Raw genomic sequence first — 14,702 nt, 5'->3', positions numbered from 1 at the left:
CTCTACCCAAAGGGGCAAGTCTCAGCCTCTGAGGTGGGTGAGGAGATGGGGCCCAGTTGATTTGGAGACAGCAGCCTGGGAGAAGGAATCAGCCAGCAATCATATTATCACAGCAGTTCCCAAGGGCTGAGTGCCAGGCACAGGGCCAAGCACTTGTCCCACCAAATCCTCACCCAAATGACCCTAAGAGCCCAGCTGCGATTGATCCCATTTGAGCTTAGTAATTGGAGGCTCAGAGAGGTCAGATGGCCTGGCCAAGGTCACATACCCTGTACCAGGTGAACCTGGATAAAAGATGGGTATATCTGACCCCAGTGCCAAGTCCTTAATACTCCACTGCCAGCCTCTGAGTGTCTGCACAGCCCCAGGTGATGTGGATGAGTGACGTGAGTGTCTGGAGGATTCAAGCACCCAACACATTTTCTTTCTCTTCATTGTATACATATTTCCATTGTGAGGGGCCTTGAGTTGTCAGATTCTATCCTGCCCAGGAAGAAACAGATTTTCTTAAAGAAAAAGGCATATTATGACTTTCACAGGGCTTGGCACTTCAGCCTACATGGGCCCCTTCCTCCATAAATATATTTTTAAAATTCTATTTTGTGACTGCATTTATATGAAGATTAACATGTTAATATTATATTTAAAATATTCTCTTCCATCTTAAAATTCATTTGTTGGGTCTGCTTTTCAATGGCACCCCACTCTCACTTTTCACTTTCATGCATTGGAGAGGGAAATGGCAACTCACTCCAGTGTTCTTGCCTGGAGAATCCCAGGGACGGGGGAGCCTGGTGGGCTGCCGTCTATGGGGTCGCACAGAGTCGGACACGACTGAAGTGACTTAGCAGTTGCATGCTAAGTCGCTTCAGTTGTGTCTGCGCTTTCTGACCCTATGGACTGTAGCCCGCCAGGCTCCCCTGTCCTTGGGATTCTCCAGGCAAGAATATTGGAGTGGGTTGGTATGCCTTCCTCCAGGGGATCTTCCCACCTCAAGGATCAAAGCTGTATCTCTTATATCTCCTACACTGGCAGGCGGGTTCTTTACCACTAGCACCACTTGGGAAGCCCATGTTCTTGGAGGGCTTCTAAAAGTATTACAGAAACCATGCCCCCAAGCCTAACAGAGAAGAAGGCCCTGCCTGGAAGGGGTGGATGGGCTGGTGCTGCAAGAAGCTGACTTGACTCTCCTTCCCTGAAACAGATGCAGTGGCCTCCTCGGTTCTCAGAGCACGAAGGCCCAGGAAATGAACTTCCCACAGTCCCAGTCAGAGACTTGCTGGGGTCTTGCTCATTATAGAATCAGGCCTGGAAAGCAAGTCCCTGGGAAGCCTCCATTTGCTTATCAGTCAAATGGGTAGGTGGAGAAGGCAATGGCAACCCACTCCAGTACTCTTGCCTGGAAAATCCCATGGATGGAGGAGCCTGGTAGGCTGCAGTCCATGGGGTCGCTAAGAGTCGGACACAACTGAGCGACTTCTTTCACTTTTCACTTTCATGCATTGGAGAAGGAAATGGCAACCCACTCCAGTGTTCTTGCCTGGAGAATCCCAGGGATGGGGGAGCCTGGTGGGCTGCCATCTATGGGGTCACACAGAGTCGAACATGACTGAAGCGACAGCAGCAGCAGCAGCAGCAGCAAATGGGTAGGACTTGTGCAGCTTCTACCATACAGCCTGGCCTTTTTTTTTGTTTTTTGGCCACACTGCATGGCATGTGGGATCTTAGTTCCCTGACCAGGGATCAGAGCCATAACCCTGCATTGGAAGCACAGAGTCCTAACCACTGGATTGCCAGGGAAGTCCCAGCCTGGCTTATTTGAGTGAGGTCAGAAGTGCCAGTAAGAAGCTAAGAGAAAAGTCAAAAAATCTCCCCCTGTCCAGAGTCATCTGGATTCTCCATCTCTAAACACAGGTAAGTTGAACCATTCCTTGTCTGCAGTACCAGATGTCTGCTTAAGACCCCAGCCTGACCTGGGACACAATCCCAGCTCTGCGCTTGCTGCCAGGGCACCCTGGATGTGTGGGCTGCTGTCTCTGGGCCTCAGTTCTCTCATCTGTGAAATGGGATTGGCAGTAGGAGCCCTGGCACAGCATGTGGCAGGGAACACAAGTGTTCATCAAATATTTGACAGCTGTTATTAAGACTGTTCCTGTCATAGTTATTATTAATCCCAGAGGAGGAGGCGATCTATGAATCACCCACGGAGATGGAAGAACATTTTACACAAACAACTCTAGCTCTTGATACACCATAACAGGCCCTACGGTGCCCCTATCAGCCTCACCAGGGGCTGTTTGGGGACCCATGTACACAAAAATCTTATTGCCCCTGGTTGGGAGTGTTCCCACTGCCTGCCAAGGCCCCCTCCTGACCTGCCCAGAAGCAGCAGGCCATGAGCTTCTGGAAAGCTCCCAAATTCCTGGAATTTGCAAGCAGGGGCTCAGACAGACCGGCTGAGGCGAGGAACACAGAGATCCTGGCTCTCTGAGTTAAAGATGTGGGAAGCAGCAGCTATAGCCTCTGGCAAGAGTTTACCAGCCCATTGCTCCTCCCTCAAGTCACAAAGCAGGCCGTGTCCCCAGCTCAAGGACCTCACTGTAGACTCTTCGCCCAGCATCCCTCAACCCCGAAAGAACGGAGGGGAGCCCTTAGGGAGAATCAGGCACCTACTTGGGTCTTGCTGTCTTTGCCAACAGGGACGCCCATGATGCAGGAGCTCAGCGGGGGGCAATGACATTCATCCCAAGCCCCAGGTCGGTGCGTGCCAGTGGAGAAATGGGGAGCCCTGGCCCAGCCCCGAGTCTGCAAGGCGAACTCCAGAGCTAGTGTGACTTGAGTGGTGGATGAGCCTCCAATCCTTCCTGCTTCTAATCAGATTGAGGGGATGTGCGGGGAACTCTGCAGAAACGCCCCCAGGGAGACCAGGTGGGGACCAAAAGGCTGTGGTTGCTAGGAAAAGCCGAGCTGTTGCCAGCAGAGATCAGGTCGCTAGGCGACCATCTGCCCGTTACCAGGGCCTGCGCGTCATCAGTAACCCCTGTGTCTCCACAGAGCTGGCAAGAGCATCCTTCCCCAGGCAGCAACAGCCCAGCCGCCTGTCCCACGCCTGACAGCCTCTGGCATTGTGCCTGGGATCAGCCACTCTGTCATCACAAGACCCTTGTCCTTACTTGGGGCCCTAGGTCCCAAAGTTCCCTGAGTTTGAAGTTCTGGGCAAATATTTGTGTGATCAGGTACGTGCCTGGCAGTGTTTGTAGGTAACTGTATGCATGTGCTTGTGTATAGTGTGGATACATGCAGGTGAATGCACCTGTGCCTGTCTGCAGGCTGTGTGTGGGTATAAGTGCCCTGACAACACGTAAGTGTGCACATAACCCAGCACATCTGTGTCTGTGTGCAGGTGTGTATGCACAGTGCAGATATGTGTGGAGTGCCCGTGTGTATTAGGCAGAGAACATATGTGTAGTTAGTATGTGTGCCTGGGTGCATTGGCTCCCTGGCCTTCCAGTGGTGTTTAGTTCAAGAGCCATGGCATATAAAGGGATTTGTAGGCCTGAGTGTTGGGCATGTGTGTGTTCTGGCAGAACAGCTCAGGGCTCTGCACTATACCCAGAGGCAAGAGGAAAGGAGAGAGCAGATAGGGCTGTACTAATGAAAACCCAGGCAGCACCTAAGGTCTTCACCTAAGGGAGTGAGAGCATCCTGGCTCTGGAGGGGCCTAGAGGGCAGAATTAGGACCAGGTTACAGAAGCCAAAAGGAAGCACTCTTAGTTTTGGCAGTAGACATAATTTTCTAAGTCAGAGGTATGTGTGGATGGAATCAATAGCCTTTAGAGGTTGTGAGCACCCCATTATTGGAGGCAAGCAAGTAGTTATGTGGCCTCCTGCTAAGGATGGAAAGATTATATGTGAACTGGGCAAGCGTGGACTCAAAGCAGATGAGACTAAGCAGGCTTCTAGCTCCCAAATCCTGTGTGGTCTCATGATTTAACTGTTTCCTGACTGAGACTAAAAACGACCCTTAGTAGAGATGAGAAGGTTGGTAGTTTTTGATGGACCGCATACTCCACACCAGGTCCTACTGCATCTGTTCCCAGCCGGCCCTCTGGCCACTCAGCAGGGGCTATTATCCCCACTGCCAGACCTCCCATTTTACAGATACAGAGGCAGAAGTTCTATGCCCACCTGCTGCTCACCCGGGTCACTCTGCTGAGAGAAGCAAAGCTTGGGCTCCTAACACTCGCGGTGCTATCTTGCCTTAGGCCATAGCCAAAGGGACAGGGAGGCAGGGTGTGGGCCAAGGGGTACCACAGAGGGCAGAACGACAGGGACAGGGAACAATGCCAGGGGGGTGAATCAAGGGGAAAGACTAAATCACCCGGTCTGATCAGGGGAGAGATTAAATCACCCAGCCACCTCGATGCTCCTCCTGCTTCAATCTCTGCACAGTGCAGCTGCCAGCCTGCGTCACTCCCCTGCTCACAAACCTTCCGTGGCTCCCTATTGCTCCCAGGAAGTCAAGTTCAAGGCCTTCACAATCCGGCTCCTCTGAAGGATCATCTCCCCCACTTCAAGTTACACTGTCACTCTTCCTGGGCCACGCAGGCTGCTCGTGAGGCTGCAGTTCACTTCCACCTCCTTGAAACACTTTCCAACTGGCCTCCAGGTCCCACACTCTTCTCATCTCCCTCTCCTCCTCCTTGGTCCTTTCTGGTTCCTCCTGAACTCTGATCTGGCCTTTGGGTCTCTCCTTCATCCATACTCACTCCCTGGGCACCTCCTCTAGCCCCACTTTCAATTCCGTCTACCAGACTAGACACCTGCCTTTACATCTCTGGTCCAGCCTCTTACCCACTAACCCCACTCAGGCACCCAGCAGTCTGTGCGTCACCTCCACATGCATCCATCTCACCATCTGCCCTTCTGTCCAGCTCTCACGGTTCAGGATTCTCTCCCCAAAACCCCCTTCTTGTGGAAGTGCATTCTACATTTGTTTGCCCGTATAGGGGTGGATGGGGTGGGGGTGGTTGTTGAGTGTTGGGTATTGTGAATCCCAAGGTCATTATGAGCCCAGTGGAGGTCTCCCAGCAGCCCCCTAGCCTCTCTGATCAGTGCTCAGTGGTTCAGCACACAGCACAGAACAAAGGGAGGAGCTCCTGTGAGCAGCAGAAAGCATTCCCACCCCAAAAGCCATGGCAGCCCCTCCCTGGGTCATCCCTAAGCCAGGCGCACAAGTGTCTTACTCCTGCTCCTCCTCTTCGTCTTCCTCCTCCTCTCTGCCTTCCACCTCCTCTTTCCCTCTGCCTTCTTCTTCCTCTTTCTCTCCACCTTCTTCTTCCTCTTTCCCTCTGCCTTCTTCCTCCTCTTTCTCTCTGCCTTCTTCATCTTCTTTCTCTCCACCTTCTTCCTCCTCTTTCTCTCTGCCTTCTTCCTCTTTTTTTTCGCCTTCTTCCTCCTCTTTCTCTCTGCCTTCCTCCTCCTCTTTTTCTTCACCTTCTTCCTCCTCTTTCTCTCTGCCTTCCTCTTCTTCCTCCTCTCCGTCTTCCTTCTCCTCCTCCTCATCTTCTTTCTCCTCTTGAATCCGAGGCAGCTCCCTGAGTTGAGGTCAGAGGCAAGAGGCGAGGTCATTTTTAGCTGCACCCCAAGTCCCCTTCCTGCCCCAGTTCTCAGTAGGATGTCCTATAACCACAAGACTGCACGTGGGGAGCCCTGGCCTCTCTCTAGCAATGAAGGCTCCCTCCCTGCATCAGGGGCCTGTCTTGGCCCCCAACCACCCTGGTGCCAACCCTAGGTCACCCCTCACTCTCCCTGGTCCTCAGTTTCCCCATCTTTGCAATGTAGGTCATGGACCTATGGACCTATGGACCTGAGGCCTCCTGACTTGAGCGGCTAAGACTCCACAGGGACTGAACTGAGAAGCTCCTGTCCTTGCGGAGGGTGGCCTGGCCATCACTACCATGGTTACACACTCCTTTCCTTGATGACCCTGCAATTCCCTTCTGGAAATGTACCCTGCAGATATCCATATATGCACATTCAGGGACATGTAACAAGAGTGCTTGTGGCAGAATTATTTAAAATAATAAAAACGGCCATCAATAGTGGACAAGTTAAGTACATTCTGGCATATCCATACAATGAAATTCTATGCAGTTGTTGAAAAAAATGAGTATGATCTCCATGTTATCAATGCGGAAAGATCTCAAGGTATATTGTTGAATAAATGTAGTAAGATCGATGGATGTGATATGCTATCTTTTGTGCAAAAAATGAAGGGAATCCATGATCACATATGCTCAGATAGGCCCTGGAAAGTTACAGAAGAACCTTGGCAGCTGTCGTGCCCATGGGGAGAAAGATGTGTATCTGGTGGGAGGGAGAGGGAGGAGAAGGTAGGCTTGGTCCCAGCTCTCTGCCCTTTTGCATATGGGGATTCTGTACCATATGCCTGTTATCTTCCCAGACAATCTTTTTTTCAGGGCCTTCTCTGGCTCCCACCTGGGCGTCTGCTCCACCACCTCGCCCTTCTCTTCATCAGCTGGAGCTGCCTCTGAGGTCCGCGGGTTGGTGCTGGTGCTGCCCTCCTGGTGTTCATCCTCCTCCCAGTGAGGGTCAACCTCTTCTAGGATGAGATGCGACTCCTCTTGCTCTCCAGGGAGGATGCTGACTACAGGGGACACAGGATATGGGAGAGAGTGGGCCTGGGCCTCTGAGTCCCAGGGACCACACAGGGAGCCTTGGTCATCACCAGCCACGCGCCAGTTCTCAGCCAAGCAGCGGAAACAGCAGTCATCACTGGGACCACTGACGACCAGGCCAGTGCTAAAGTGATGGGCTGAAGCCCACAATAATTCACCCTGTCTCCTTCCATTAGTTCCCCCTCTCTTTTTCCTTTTGAGACAAGGCTTCTCTGGTGGCTCAGATGGTAAAGAATCTGCCTGCAATGCAGGAGACCCAGGTTCGATCCTTGGGTCAGGAAGATCTCACCTGGAGAAGGGAAGGGCAACCCACTCCAGTATTCTTGTCTGGAGAATCCTATGGAATGAGGAGCCTGGCGGGCTATAGTCCATGGGGTCATAAAGAGTCGGACACAACTGAGCAACTGACACTGTCACTTTTCAATTATAGTTAGTCTTTGTTTCTCAGCAGGGCCTCCTTCCTGGAGGTCTGTACAGAAACGATGCTTCCAAACACAGAATTGTAGGTGACACCATGAGGTGACACTATGCTCAAAGTCCACCCTGCCATATCAAGGTGCAATGGCCTGGAATGTCCCGAGGGCTACAGAGAGAGCTTGTTCACTGCCTGTTCTCCAGATGCCACCCCTGCCGACAGCACCCTTCATGCCCATAATCTCAGAACCTGCCTCTGGAAGTCTAGAAAGATTTTCTCTTGAACTGGAGGCTCCAGCTCCAAGGGAACTTGACTTTCTCATGGACGTGATCTCACTTTCAACATTACTCTGTGGACTCTGGTCCCTGGCAGAGAAAGTGGGGCTGTGAGCGTGGCAGAAGTGGGTGCAGGGGAAGTTCATCAGGAGCTTGAGCCCACCCCCAGACAGGAAAAATGGGAGAAAGCTGAAGATTACCTGGGAGCAGGTGGTCCCCAAAAGCTCCAGGGCTCTTGGTGGGCCTGAAGCCAGGTGTGAATTACTAATGGTGACTTTCAGTGGAAGCTGGCCTCAAGTCTTCTCCTCTGACTCTGGGAGTTTTGTTCATAATGCAGGATAATAACAACAATAGCACCAGCTACACTTATTGAGCATTTACTATGTGCCAGGCCCGGTACTAAGTGACCTACATGGATTAACTCAATTAGTCCTCACGTCAACCTTTTGAAGTGGGAATAACTATTATCCCTATTTTATTTTCCCTCTTTTATGATTTATTTCCCATTTTACAGATGAGCAAACTGAGATGCAGATTAAGGCTTTCTTTTATAGGGTGTTTCCCTCACGCCAGGCTCAGGGGCAGTCTGCCTTCCAAGAGTTCTCACTCCCCACTCCTGCCTCCTGTCTTCCAGGTACAGATGTTATCCTGCCTCACAGAGGAGGTGCCCACCACATCCTGGACTACAGTCCTATCTCCCCTATCCCTCTAAGCACCCTGGATTCTGACCAGGGAAGACCCTCCCACTGTGGCCCTGAACCCAGTGGTGGGACATACAGGTCATAGGTGCTGGCTGTTCTATGTCGTCACCCAGCCTTGGTGTGGGGTCTTCATGCGGACCACGCCTTGAGGGTGCAAGTTCCTGCTTGACACCCAGGGGTCACCCATAGGACAGAATATCCCCTGACCCATGAGCTCATGAGCTTTTGCAGCAACCCTGCAGGGTAAGAACAGTCCTCTCCCCATTTTATAGACCAGAGACCTTAGACCTGTGTCTAAGGCCACACAGGATGCCAGAGGCAGGGCCAGGTCCCCTGACTCACTTCCCAGGTGCTATCCTAGGTGACAAGCATGCCCCAGAAGCACCTGCCCGGCACTGGCAGCCACCCCATGACAGGTGTTGGATGCCATCCTTGCTCAGTAGGCATTTTACAAGCATTTTCTCCTTTCATCTCCGTGCCAGGCCTGTTCCCATTTTATAGCCAAAGAAGAGGATGGTGCCTGAGATTACCAGTCAGAAAGGCAGGCAGGGGGTACCGATCCTGGGGCAGGGCCCTCCTGTCCCTGTAGCTGTAAGGTGGGACCCTCTCCGCAGGCATCTGATTCTCAGCTCTTTCGGCTTTTCCAGGGTCCGTCCAGGCACCCAGGTCACAGATGGAGCCACGAAGCGCTATGGATGCTCAAACTCACATGGAAACTGCTGCTCCATCCAGGGCTTAAACTTCACCCTGGAGTGCCTCAGGGCACACCCCTTCCTGTGCAGTATCCTCCCAGCCTAGGGTGGTCTTCAGGGCAGCCAAATGGGGTCCTGACTCCAGCAGCGCAGGTCGATAGCTCTATACAGGGAGGGAGCTATTGCTTCTAAGACCACCTGACAGGGAGCCCAGGGGCATGGATTCTAGGCCAAGCCGCCCACCCGGTCCCTGGGTTGCTGGCAAAGCCCTGGCCTGGACTTAAAACCCCCATCCTCCCTGGCACGACTGGGTCATGACACCCGTTCTCTCTGTCTCTCGCTAGCCCAGACCCGCATCTTATGGCCCCTGAAGCACTAACTCCTCACTAACTGGGTATTTCTCAAAGTGTGGTCCTCTTCACTACACCACCGTCAGAGTCATCTGAGCAAGTGGGTGCTTCTTGAAAGTGCAGATTATCAGGCTCCCACTCTTTAAATTGGAAGGTCTGGGTGTGTGACATTCTTCATAGCCACCCCCAGATGTCACCTGAAGTTCAAGAACCCCTGTTTCAGTGGCCTTCTCTGCCTCCGATGCTTGCTTGGCCTCAGAGTAATCTCTGTGAAGTCACTGCCCTGCTCGACCACCTCCAACAGCTCCCCGTCACCTACAGCCTAGTCCCCTGACATCAGGCCCCGACTTTTCTAGTTTTCTGCATCAAGGACTCTGGGCTCCAGATTAGCTGAAGTGCCCAGCCCTCTCCCTGTACACTCTCACCGCCAGGCATATGTTCACCCTGTTCCCTCTACCAGCTTGCCCTCCCCTCGTTGCCAGTCTGAGACCTCGGGGGTCTCAAAACTCAAAGGCCTATGTAGCTGGGGAGATGAGAGTGGAGGGTGCCACCTGCTCTCAGGTGGCAGCTGCCACTCAGACTGTCCCCAACGCACAGTGTGGGACCATGACAGCCCGATATTCCCAGTTGTCAAGAGAAGCCAGGTTTTTCTGTGCCAAGCCACCTGATTTTTCAATGTTGACAACTAATGCCAATGTTTAAAATCCTCCTTGCCCGAAACAAAGACATCTTATGGGTCAGCTGGGACCCAGGGCAACTGGCTCAGGACCCCTGGCTGACTCCTTCCAACAACCCCAATATGCGGGCCATATTAATTCACCCACGTCTCAAGCCTAAGTACTCCCTTTAGCCTTACCCGGAGCAGTAACATCATGCAATCACAAGTTTGATGTACTACTATATGCTTTTAATGTCAGTTAAAGCATGTGATGTCATCCACTAGTGGCCTCCAAATTTTGGAGGGGGAGAACACGGCCAAGCCTAAGGAGATCCTCTTTCAGGAAAAACTGTCCCGTGGGGGCGCTGAGTGCGTCAGGCACCATCCTGAGAACTGTGTGGGTGTCCTTTGAAAGCCATGCCCGTGGGCGTCCTTGCAGCCTTCTGGTGGGAGGTCTTCCCGCTGTCCAGCCTAAACCCTACAGGCTGCCGGGCTGGCCTTCCCCTTGCTCAGGTGGAAAAGGGCAGCCTTAGTCTCTGAGAGGCAGTTCTGGGACTGGCTCCCCATCACCCTGCCTGGGATTGGTGGCGGGGGTGGGCAGCAGGGGGTTCAAGGAGGGTAGGGAGTTCAATGGCCACCTCATTCCCCTCCCCAGCAGGTCTTCTCTTCAGGGCACCCTTCTTTCCTTCCATCCATCTGTCCATGTGTCCATCTGCGCTCTCCCAGGCTCCCTTCCCTTTTGTTTCAGAGGCTTCCAGCTGCCACCACCCCTGAAACAAAGGAGAAGACAGAGGAGTGGGTGGCGGGGTGGACAGACAGAGGGAGTGAATGAGTGAAAGGATGGGGGGATCTGGGAGACCGGGCAGGGGAGGGGTCACCCTTATCTGAACAGTGTTCACCCCAAGAAACTATATCCCAGTCCTAACCCCTGTTACCTGTGAGTGGGACCTTATTGGGAAATGAGTTTTTGCAGGTATCACTAGTTAAAGATCTCAGGGTGAAGTGATGCTGGATTTAGAATGGGAGGGACCTAAACCCAATGACACCTCCTTATAGAAGACATGAGAGGGAGGTTTGGCAGACACAGAAAAGGCAGAGCTTGGAGGGCAGCTAGACACCAAGGGGCATCAAGGATAGCCAGCAGCCACTGGAGCCAGGAGAGAGGTACGGCATGGTGCCCACCTCAGAGCCCCAGAGCCAACCCTACCAACACTTCAGTTTTAGACTTCCAGCTTCCTGAACTTAGAGAGAATACATTTCTGCCGTTTGAGGGTATCCATTTCTGGTCTTTGTTATGGCAGCCCTAGGAAACTGACACACCCCTAGTTTCATTCATGACCCACATGCTCCAGGCACACAGCTAGGTCCTGCCTGCAGCTGGCTTTCAGAGGATCAGGGAGCGGGTTCAGAGGGTGGGTGGGGGGTGAGGGTCCATCCTCAGATCTCTCACTGGCCCCTGGGGGTGGAGGGGATGGGTCTCTGTTCCAGGGAAGGGCTTCCGGTCCTCTAACCTTGGCCTGGCTAAGCAGCTGCTGCTGGGCCCAAGGGACTCTAGTCACTGCCCCATGACAACTGCTCTGTGACCTTGGGCACATTTCTGCCCTTCTGCCCACCCCAATAGCCGTGGGCAGCCCTGCTCTGCACCCTTTAGCGTGGCCGTGAGCTCGAGACTGAGTGAACTCTGCTCTGAGCCTTCCCTTCACGACACTACCATGATTATACAAACCCCATCGCCTCCCATGCCTGAGCTCCACAATCAGCCAGTCTGCGCGTGCCGCCCTGTGTCGGAGTGACCACGTGCGCTAAGTCGCTTCAGTCATGTCCAACTCTGACCCCATAGACTGCAGCCCACCAGCTCCTCTGTCCATGAGATTCTCCAGGCAAGAATACTGGAGTGGGTCATAAAGGCCACCATAGTGGGGCTGGGGCAGGCAGCTCTGGGACACCCAGGGCCCACATTCTGAGGGCCTGTGTCCAGGGTGAAAGAGGGCCACTGCCCTTGACCTGAACTCTGCTCCGCTCACCTCCATCTCTCATCACAGGCCTGGCACAGAGCAGCCCTCCATGAGCATTTATGAACACATGAATGGATGTGTGGGTGCCCCATATCCCACATGCCTTTCCAGAGGCTATGACATGAAGGAAGAGCAGATTTTGGATCTCAGCCCTCCCCTCCAGGCCCCAGTCCTCCTGCAGGGCTGAGATAAAAAGCAATACATACCCCCCACAGGCAAGGGGATGCCCTCCCAGCTCAAGGCGTCCAGTACCCCCATAGAAAGCCCATCTCTCTCCTTTCACCCCATAACCAGGGACTCTGCTGAGCCAAACCCACTAGCCCAGGGGACCATGGGACACTCTCTCCAGGGCTTCCTCGCAGGAAGGGAGGCTCATCTGACTTGATCTCAGAATTATTTTTTCTGGATAGAAGCTGGAAGGCAGGCCAAGTTCCTGAATATGTGCCCATCCCCTCGGCTCCCCGGTCCCCAGGAGGGGGTCTCCAACCACCATCTGATTCTGGGCCAGGCTCTGGCTACCTGGCCAGGCTGACCTGAAGTGTGGCCTGCAGAGCGTGGGCTCTCCCAGCTCCAGGTCTGGAGACTGGCTACCCCAGCCATCCCCATGTCCTTGCCTGGCCCATACGTACTCAGACCAAACAACCCCACAGAGACGCACACAAGGACCCACTAAGGTGTCACTTACTGGTCTGCACGTCACATGTCACTGGGGCATCAGACTCCTGTATGGGGGGAGAAATGGGGAAACAGTTTCTGTGGGCTCCTTACCGGCCTTCCTGCTTCAGTCAGCACTCCTGGCACGCCAGGAGTAAGAGGGTATCCTCACAGCACCCGAGACACTCCCTTCCCCTTAGAGTGGCCCGCTGCACTCGTCATTCCCCTATCAGGCTCACCGCTTGCCTGGTCCCACCTCAGCTCCTTTGCCCAGGTGGGCACCTGCCTTGGTTGCCCTCTCTCTGGTTCTCTATGCATGAAAACCCTCTCCCATCCTCCCCTGAGGGTTCTCTCAAAGCTCCATCTGCACGCAGGCCTCTCCCCACCAGCCCATCCTCAGAGACCCCCACTCAGTCAGTGCATCTTCACCCACTAATCATTCCTGCTGCTGGACACCCCCCTTCCCTCCTCTTGGGGAGCTCCAAAGCTGTTCCTTCCTCTGCCGCCCACAGAGGGTGTGTAAACATGGAGCCTGAGGGGTCAGCCGGCAGGGAAGCAGTCCTGGAGCTTCCTGTCCACCTTCCACTACAGGGGGACTACCACCCAGGCCTCCCATTCCAGATGCTTCTATGAAAATGTTCAATTGTGTCCAAAGGAGAAAGGCCAGGCGGCGGGTTCTTGGAGAGGGCAAGGTAGGGTGCCCTGCTCCCCTCTCCAACCCATGTGGGAGCTCTAGATCGTCAGAAATGCACACAGGGCCTGGTGGCTTCCCACGAGCCCCACTTCTTCCTAGAAGATTCCGGGCCTTGCTTGTCTCTGGGCCTTTGCGCATACTGACCTCCTGCCTAAAGGACCCTTCCTACACCAGCCCCTTCATTTTCACCCACCCTCTTCTTACTCCTCCTTCAGGTCTCAGCTTGCAGGCCACCTCTACTAGGAAGTCCTCCTTGATGCTCCTGGGAGGCTCCTCCTCTGCATCCCACATCCTCCCTGCTCCCCCCATGGAAGCACCTCCCCAGTGACTGTGACCAGCGGGCAGGCAGTCACTGTGGTTACAGTGACCAGAGAGTGTGTGTATGTGGAATGGACATGAGCCATGCAGACAGGCAGGCTAGGGGGGCTGAGTTCTTGTTGCAGGCTCCCATCTTCCGTCTGTGCCCTCCCCGACCAGGGACAATCTCACCCTTGTCTGAGCTCCCAGGACCCTCCCACCACCACGACCCAGGACCCCTACTCCCCCAGACAGCACCCACCTGCTCCCCACCCTTCCCACGGATCACTGGCTGTGGCAGGGCCATCTCCAGCCTGTGCAGGATCCATGCCATCAACCTGCAAGTGGGAGAGAGAGAAGGGGCCATGTCCAGGCAGGAGAACTCATAGGAAGACTGAGGCTAGAGTCAAACCCCTCCCCAAGGCAGGTAGCAACCCGCCAGAAGATGAACCAGAGCCCAAGTGCCGAGGCCTGAACACCGCTGCCCCATCCCTGGCCTCCCCAGGTGAGCCTCTGGTGACTGTTCAGACCCCAGCAAGTAACTCAGTCCCCCGCTACCCTCCACCCCACCTCTAAGATTCATTTCCAGCCCCTCACTCACTGCCAGGGTGGGAGCACTTAGCAGTACCTATCTTGATTTTATTTTTTTGGCCACATGGCATGAGGGATCTTAATTTCCCAACCAGAGATCGAACCCGTGTCCCCTGCACTGGAAGAGTGGAGTCCTAACTACTGGACCACCAGGGAAGTAGCCATCCTGATTTTAATTGCGTGTATCCTTTGAGCCAACAACTCCATTTCCTCTGATTCTCTTGCACATGAACGCAATGATGCCTGTACAAGTATATTATCTGTTCCAAGAGTGGAAACCCACCTAAATGTCCACCAAATGGTTAAATAAAAGCTGGTACATGGGTATAATGAAGTAGTATGCAGCTGCCGAAAGAGTGGAACTGAGCTTTATGTGTAAAAACCACCTCTAAGATATATTTTTAGGTTAAAAAAAAGTGAGATGAACTGGAATCTACTACTAGAGTCTAGCGTATCTAGAGTTTGCTGCTGCCGGGTATGTACGTTTGCAGGAGAAATGTTCTCCGAACTCGTCTGCATCTTGGAATTGTGCAGAAGCAGGAGAAGCTGCAGATGTGATGGCCCAGGGAGGGGGCGCTGCAAACCCGCTGGAATTTTCTCCCAGCTGCATGTATTACTTTTCTAATTTAAAAGACTTGTTTTGGGGGGGCAGGGGGGTG

At 53.6% G+C, this 14,702-nt stretch overlaps 1 protein-coding gene across 1 annotated transcript in view; it reads right to left on the bottom strand.

Moving 5' to 3' along the window:
* The window catches only part of CNGB1 (cyclic nucleotide gated channel beta 1), a 69,374-nt gene that overhangs the window by 46,690 nt on the left and 7,982 nt on the right, over nt 1–14,702 (bottom strand). Inside the window, exons 11-14 of the mRNA XM_027516437.1 lie at nt 13,715–13,790; nt 12,493–12,529; nt 6,502–6,670; nt 5,247–5,597 (exon numbers count right to left, since the gene is read on the bottom strand). Coding sequence (XP_027372238.1) covers nt 5,247–5,597; nt 6,502–6,670; nt 12,493–12,529; nt 13,715–13,790 — 633 coding nt within the window. The remainder of the gene's footprint in view (nt 1–5,246; nt 5,598–6,501; nt 6,671–12,492; nt 12,530–13,714; nt 13,791–14,702) is intronic.

This window comes from Bos indicus x Bos taurus, chromosome 18, assembly GCF_003369695.1.
Source record: "Bos indicus x Bos taurus breed Angus x Brahman F1 hybrid chromosome 18, Bos_hybrid_MaternalHap_v2.0, whole genome shotgun sequence".
NCBI lineage: Eukaryota > Metazoa > Chordata > Mammalia > Artiodactyla > Bovidae > Bos > Bos indicus x Bos taurus.
Note: the sequence above shows the minus strand (reverse complement) of the source record. Positions and strands in the feature narration are given on the sequence as shown.